At 30.9% G+C, this 8,626-nt stretch overlaps 1 protein-coding gene across 1 annotated transcript in view; it reads right to left on the reverse strand.

Moving 5' to 3' along the window:
• Positions 1 to 2,578: 2,578 nt before the first annotated feature.
• Positions 2,579 to 8,626, reverse strand: part of fbxl15 (F-box and leucine-rich repeat protein 15) — a 57,054-nt gene continuing 51,006 nt past the window's right edge. The window contains exons 3-5 of the mRNA XM_073828300.1: positions 6,903 to 7,405; positions 3,751 to 3,974; positions 2,579 to 3,638 (exon numbers count right to left, since the gene is read on the reverse strand). Coding sequence (XP_073684401.1) covers positions 3,785 to 3,974; positions 6,903 to 7,405 — 693 coding nt within the window. The 3' untranslated portion in view covers positions 2,579 to 3,638; positions 3,751 to 3,784. The remainder of the gene's footprint in view (positions 3,639 to 3,750; positions 3,975 to 6,902; positions 7,406 to 8,626) is intronic.

Consider the following 8,626-nt stretch of genomic DNA (forward strand, 5'->3'; position numbering starts at 1 on the left):
TTGGAGTCATTTGTATATTTAAACAGTGTAATCGTTTAAATATGTTAATATCCAGCAACATGCATACTGAAATTCATTCTGGTTATCTTAATAAAATTGATTACAAAAAATTGCCTAGTAATCACAGTTGGCTGTGATTGGTCCATTCTGAGCAGCGCTGGGAAAAGTAACACGTACCTCGTCACAACACTCTTCATCAATTCAAGAGGTCAAATTTAAGAGTTAAGAAACAGTATACTCGTTTGAAAGCATTAATTTGAAGTATATTATCTGACATGCATATTAAAATTCCTCCTAGTCATTTCTAAAAAATCGATTACAAAAAGACTTACCTAGTCAAAATTGACTGTGATTGGTCCATCTTGACCACTCTTTCCTCAATTTAAGAGTATTAAGTTACAAAAAATGACAAATTAAATATTAAACATTATGATAAAATCACTTTAAATAGAAATATTCTAATGTATAAATACAAATATTTTTACAAATGGACAAATCAAATATAAAAAAAATAAGAAAAATAGGATAATTTATTAATGGCACTCAAAAATATATTAGAATATTCCTATATATATTTTAATATATAAAGTAACATGTACCTGACAACAATCTTCACACCATTTAGAGTTCAAAATTAAGAGTTGAGAAAACAACAACAACAACAGTATACTCATTTAAATGCATTAATTTAAAGTATATTATCTGACAAGCATATTCAAATTTATCCTAGTCGTTTCTAAAAAAAAAATCGATTACAAGAAGACTTACCTAATCAAAATTGTCTGTGATTGGTCCATCTTGAGTAGCGATGAGAAAAGTAATATGTACCTCGTGACACTGCTCTTTCCTCAATCCAAAGTTACTTTTGACAAATTAAATATTAAACATTATGATGAGATAACTTTAAATAGAAAAATTCTAATGTATAAATACAAATATATTTACAAAAATAAGAAAAAGAGGAGAAAAAAGATGAATAGCACTCAAAAATGTATTAGAAAATTAAAAATATATTAAATTTGCATGAAAATTGCATTTGTACAATTCTTTATTTTCTTTTTAATAAAAAAACTTTAAATTATAATTAGTATATTTATGAATAGAAACACACAATCAAACGTTAATTCGGTAGCAATGAAAATAATATGCCTACAAGACAGAGAAAATCCTATGACATATAATTAACATAACATTAATATCTTTAAAATAAGATTAAAATGAATAATTATTTATCATGATTATTTAGTCCCTGACCAATTAGAGAACGTCTGCCCGCGAAGCCCCGCCCATTTTTATAACCTGTTTTTATATCAATCGCCATTCTACCCGCTCGCTCTATTTCTATGTAGTATGTAGTATGCAGTGCATTGGTCCTCCAGTACAGACGCAGCGCGCATGCTCGGTGTTCGCGTGCTGAAATTACTGACAGGTGTGACGAGTTTTTCAGGTCGAGTCTCAGGAGACAAACAAACCCCAAACAACCGCCGTGAGTCCAAATTAATAAGGCGAGTCTATGAAAATAAAGGGAGACAATTATCAGTGTTATAGTAAGTAAGTGAATTGTTTATAATCTTGAAGACCTGAAAATCTATTTTCTGGAGTGAAAAAGGTTTTACCTTAAATACAGAATATCCACAAATAAATATTATAAAATCTTTACAGTTATATATACATACACATATATCAAATTTAAATTTTAACATGTCAAATTAACTTTTTCAAATTCTCGGTTTGTTTTAACTTGCTGAATGATAGATATGCTACTTAAATGATAGAGAAAAAATGCCATTTAGATACATTTAATTTAAACTTGACTTCTATACACAAAGAGTTTCGCAATCCTGAACCAGTTTGAGTTACAGGGTTCATGACTAATAATTCTGTAATTTAGGTCATTAGGACACCACCTTCCCTCTATTCATGTAGAGTACAAGTTACTTTTATTAAAGACTAGCCGTGTGGAAATTCAGGATTGAAGCAAGGTGTCCGTGTACGAATCAAACCCTAGTTTCTTGCACCTTGTGCAAAATTTCAAGTTGAAAATCTGGAGATCTCTGCCTTCATAACAACGACGCACACCCATTAACACCATACAAAATAAAGACTTCTCAAGGTTAAAACCCATGCTTTACTACAGTGTATGTAAATGAGTGCAAATTTCCACTTCTATCCCGCAATCTATTAGAAAGCATAGGCCACACTGCCCTCTGCTGGTTAAATAGCATAATGAAATTAAAGTTTTGGATTTGGACAGATTTGGAGAAATGTACCAATGGATCCTTTGCAGAGAATGGGTGCCGTCAGAATGAATGTTCCAACAGCGGATTAAAGCATCATTATAATCCACACCATAATGCCATTCCATCATTTAATGTCTTGTGAACTAAATCTATGAAGATTCATTCTGACGGCACCCATTCACTGCAAAGAAAGTCATGCAATCCTGTATTTTCCCATAAAGAAACAACTCATTTACATCTCAAATGGCTTGAGGGTGAGCACATTTTTAGCAAATATAATTTTTGTGTGAACTACTGCATTACCACTAAGTAAAAATAAATAATATTTCAAAGCATCGTATTGCATAAGACTTTATCCTTTCTCAGCAATTTGCATAAAACATTTATGCACTTACAGTAATTTACAACCACACATTTACAGAATAATACAAAAGCAAAACACATAAAGAGCACAGTGCATGTGCAAAAATCATATACCATTGTGATATTAAAATGTTGAATAATTATTCAAGAAAAAAAAATGTATCTTGATACTCCTTGAAATACTCATAAAGCAACAAATATAGAGCTCCTAAAATTTCTCCAGCGCATGTTGACAGGAAAAAGTCAGGTACCCACATACAGACCTGGCTGCACTTATGTTTCAGTTCTGTAAACTGAGGATCCTGATGAAATATTATGAAAGCAACAAAGAGAAAGTCCAATATTAAATATACTTCAAGATTTGTCTTATTTAAACAGCAATGCAAACCTGTGAAGTAAACCTGAACCAGTACTGATTTTCCAGCTTCAATCCTTTTCACACTGAGGTTTCGAAGTGCATACAAATCAATATTTATGAAATCTCATGTAAATAAGTATCTATAACGTTTAGGACCTAAACATACTGATGTATTCATTTCTATTATTAGATTAATGGAAATAAAATGAACACCAAGCTCTAAATATACCAGTTTGCATACGTAAAACATGACTTGAATGCAAGAAATATCTGTATTCCTGTTAACAGATTTGTCTAATGAAGCTGAGAGAAAATCGCATGGTCCAGTAAAGCTGAGAGACTGTACTGAAAAAAGTGCAAATATTTCAGTATTTCATGAGTGCAAAATGATACGACATTTGGTTCCTGCATGAAAACAGAGAGCTGGTTCAATAAATAATATATTTTGACCAACTTCCTTCTAATGATTATCATAAATACCATTAACAATGGGACCTCATTCAGAAAGCCTACAGTGTGGTTTCAAACCAAAGTAAGTTTCTTTTTAAACGCTAAAATACACTAAAACAATCAAGCACTTGAAATTTGTGTTGTTTGTGTCTTCTGTGATATTGCATTGGTGTAAAAGTGTGTTTCAAAGTCGGCCTTCCAGAGTAAGATCATGGATGAGAGAGGACCTATGGAACAAAAATGGAGGCACTTCATTTTGATGAAAGGTTACACATACCAAATGTTTCGTATTAATCATACACAGTAAGACCAGAAACTGGTTCTGATCTGGTACCTTACCTCTTCTGGTCTCCAGAAAAGTCCAGCTGTTGTACTAAATCTGCAGGTTAATGAACGGAGCGAATCCCACAACGTCCTGCAGCAGCACTAGCGCCCTCTGCAGGGGAGGCTCCACGTCGATTTCCACGTTACGCCGGCGCAAAACGCCCAGACTGGACTCGGTTACGTTGTGACAGTGGTTCACTTTGAGAGACTGGAGTTTTGGGCAGTACTCTGCTAAAGTCCTAAACACAGATAAACAAAAGTTATTCAAAGCTTGGTTTGCAGTAAATGCAACACATATAACATGCAAAATCCGCCAACCGTCTTCTTCCCACACTTGTTATAAGAAGTGTTTATAAATAGACTCTTGTCAGCTAAAGAGAAGCTTTAAGCCCTTTTTGTGTTTTTCTGCTAAAATAAACACTTGATGGATTAACATTTGAAAATTAAGAAATTAATACAGCCACAAATCAGTTGTACTGTAAAATAAAATAAAAAAATTTTTTTACAGTGAAATATTACAATAGCAATGTCTTGTTTTGTTTCATATTTTCATTTAGAAATAATAATAAAATGCAATAAATACAAATTAATAACAAAAGCAGTAACAAGCATTAAGTAATAAGAAAAAGATTAACAAAATGTGTTATTTTATAATCATATAATCTTAAATAAATTATTATTTTTTTTTTAAAGTAGTACAACAGTACTATTTCTTATTTTCTGGAATTTTAATTTAGTAATACCAATAATAAAAAATAATTATAAATACATAATAATGATAGCAATGGTTATTATTACTGCTACTAAATTACATTTAGTAATGACAATAATAATAACAACAACAATAATAATTATTATTTTAGTAATTAATCACAACATTTTAGCTACATTTTGCAGTCTAACAAACAAGCAGGACAATTTTGTAATAATAATAAAAATAATAATAATAAAATACTCAAATAATGATAGTAATAATATGGTTATAATATAATAATATAATATACTATGGGAAAATGGTATTTTATATTTTGTAATAAAACCAAAAGCAATTTCTATTATTATTATTATTATTATTATTATTTTGGTCATATATAAATAATGATTTTTTTTTTTTGCCAAATGAATAATTATTATTGTTATTAAATAACATGTTTATAAATAGACTCGTCAACTAAAGAAAAGCTTTAAGCCCTTTTTGTGTTTTTCTGCTAAAACACTTGATGGATTAACATTTGAAAATTAAGAAATTAATACAGCCATAAATCTTAGTGTTGTAATTATTATTTATCTTAAATATATATTTTTTCATCTTACAGTGAAATATTACAATAGCAACATTTCTTGATTTGTTTCACATTTTCATGTAGTAATAATAATAAATATGCACTTATTACAAATAACAAATGAAGTAATAATCATTTAGTAATCATAATAATAATAGGAAGAAGATGAACAAAATGTGTTATTTTATAGTCATATTATAATTTTTCTTAAATACTTTGTTTTATTTTACAGTAAAGTATTACAATAGTAATATTTCTTATTTTCTGGTATCTTAAGTAATACTAATAATAAAAATAATAATAAATACATAATAATGATAGCAATTATTATTATTTCTACTAAATTAGGACTTAAATTTAGTAATAACAAAAACAACAAGAAGAAGAAGAATAATTACAAATATCATTTTTATTATTATTAATAATCAATTTTGCAGTCTTACAAACAAGCAGGACCTATAATACAATTTTTTAATAATAATAATAATAATAATAATAAATACTCAGATAATGATAGCAATAATAATCATTGCTATTTAGTAATAATAACAACAAAAGCAATTTCTATTATTATTATTATTATTATTATTATTATAATCAACATTTTTAGTCTTACAAATAGGACCTATAATAATAATAATAATAATAATAATAATAATAATAATAATAATAAATACTATATGAATAAATAAAAATCTGTAATACCAATAATTACACTTAACAATTAATATTAATAACAAAATTATTAATAATATTAAATAAAATGTAGAGTTTTTAGAACCTAGGTTTAGTCAAATTTTAACAAACACAACAACAGTAATAATTATAATGAATAATATTAATAATAATTATTGTTATTAATATTAATTAAAATGTAGAATTTTTAGAACCTAAATTTTGACAAATTTAACAAACACAACAATAACAGTAACTATTACGATAGCTTCATTTCAAATTGGGGATATAGCTATACTGCAATTAAGCCAATACTGATAAACCTATAATTGTTTTAATAATCAATAAATTGCCAATATTAAAATTGCAGAGTATTTTCTCCAAATAAACTAAAAATAACACTTAAAATAAATAAGATGAGTTGTTTTAAACAGTGTTGTTTTCGTCAACGATGACGATGACGAAATCATTTCGTTGACGCCACTTTTTTTCATGACGATAACGAGACGATGACGAGATAAAAATGGCTCGTTGATGACTAAAACATGACGAGACGTGTGTGAGTTTTCGTTGACGAGACGAGAATAGACGAAAATGTTAGTGGGTGGTCCGTCAGACGTTTAAAATGCATGACATTTCCGCTTATTGTGCATGCCAATTAAAACTTAAAAAGTATCTGACGCTATGGCAAGCCGTTTTAGCATTAAATACTCTTTGCTATCCTAGTATGGCAAGCCGTTTTAGCATTCCATCCTTTTTTGTCTTTTATGTTCTAAAACATTCCTTCATTATTGTAATTATTGTTGAAAATAGTCTATCCGGAAGCTCACATTGTGTTGAACTATAGATCTGCTATTTTCAGAACTTATAAGTGACACTACCCAACAGCAAAATACTTACTGACCTACATTAATTTGTTAAAAGACTACCTTTTTCCCTTTTTTTTTACTAAAACTAGACTAAAACCTTTTTGACTTTTCGTCGACTAAAATTGGACTAAAACTATCACATATAGAAGTGACTAAAATTTGACTAAAACTAAGAAGCATTTTAGTCCAAAAGACTAAGACTAAGACTAAATCTAAGATGGTTGTCAAAAACAACACTGGTTTTAAATGCTTCAAGTGAATTACAAGCAGATCAAATCAGATGAGCACTAAAACAAACCCCTGCAACTGTCTGCATCTAATCCACAAACACACGACACACCTGATGGCTTCATTTCTCACTCGCAGGCACCCCGTGAGGTCCAGCCTCTCCAGATCTCTACACTTTTTGGCCACTTCCTCCACCGCTATATCTGTGATGTTGGCATTAACAGCCACGGAGAGCGAGCGGAGCGCCGGACACTTCCCCGCCACGTAGCACACGACCTCGTCCTTCAGCTGTCTGCAGGCGGTGACGTCCAGCGAGCGCAGGTCCGAGCAGTGATCCGCCAGGCTGCGCATCGCCAGACTGTCCACCCACTCGCAGTGCGCCAGGCTCAGGTGCTGCAGCCGCGGACAGCTCAGAGACACGGCCACCAGCGCGTGACGGCTCAGGTGAACACAGCTGCGCATCTCCACACGCAGCAGGTGCTGGTTCTGACCAATCACGGGCAGCAGCTCTTTGTCCGTGATCCAATCGGAGCAGTTGGTGACGCAGAGGTGGTGGAGAACTTGATTGTGCCGAAGCATTGAGCAAAAAGCTTCTTTAGGAATGTGAGGCCCAGTCTGAGAGGAAACACAAGAGCGGCAGTATGCAAGTTTGATGAAATGGAGAATATCAGCCCAAAATTTCAGCAACCTTGCATCTGAAACAGTGGTACGATTCAAAACTACCGATACACACATGCATGTCTCACAAAATTTTATTTTTTTTAGAAATTAATACTTTTATTTAGCAAGGATGCATTAAACTGATCAAGGCTGATCAGGGCTCGAAATTAACTTTTTTACTTCAAAAAGTTAGGAGCACCAAAAAAAGTTAGGAGCACCTAATTTCGTTTTAGTAATGCACCAATATTGATTCTTCATGGTCGAATCTGAATGCAGATGTTTTACAAGCAAATGGGCTGATTCTGAAAGCCTTTTTTATATATTTATTTTACGCTTTAAGCAATGGACAAGAATGAATGAAAATATGAGTACATGAACAAGATGTTTATTTTCTCTATTATATGTACAGCCATTTAAATTAGAGGTTAAAGTTAAAGCCATTTAGAGGCAATCACTGCATTTTTAAACAATCTACAGTATAAACAACAAAAAATAAACGATACTTCTTTCTTAGTCGTGTAGACAATAAATGCAGGCATGATCAAAGTAGGCTACTCTTTCAATATTCAAAGTGCAAATGACCGAATTTTTCTGATACAGAGCTATAAACACTATACAACTTATTATAGCCCACATACTAATAACAGCCTAGATATTTTACATAGCCTAATTTGCGCGCATTGGGGAGTCGCTCTCTAAACGTGGGGTATTAAAATTGCTTTTGAATGCAGGTGCGCGTTTTACTTTTGGTTTCTTTTTATTGATCCCGCGAAACTCTCGACGGCGCAGAGCGTGCATCCTACAATACAAGAGATTACTTTAACAAAACCATTTGAAAGTGGGAGGACACAAACGGGATTTTGAAAATATAAAAACTTTTAAATATAAAAATATACAAATATAAATATTTAAAAAAATAAAAATCTTCTGACCTCAAACTTTTGAACAATAGTGTATTATATTTTATTGTATTACATTATAATACATAATATTATTTACTACATTAAATTATAACAGTTAATTCCACAAATATATACAAACTAGGGATATAGCCATATTAAAATTCTGATAATTACCAATAAGCCTATAATTACTTTGATAACCAATAAATAGCCAATATTAAAATAAAATAAAAGTAACACATGCAAATAAATAAATAAATCAGTTGTAAATTTT

The sequence above is a fragment of the Garra rufa genome, chromosome 22 (genome assembly GCF_049309525.1).
Source record: "Garra rufa chromosome 22, GarRuf1.0, whole genome shotgun sequence".
Lineage (NCBI taxonomy): Eukaryota > Metazoa > Chordata > Actinopteri > Cypriniformes > Cyprinidae > Garra > Garra rufa.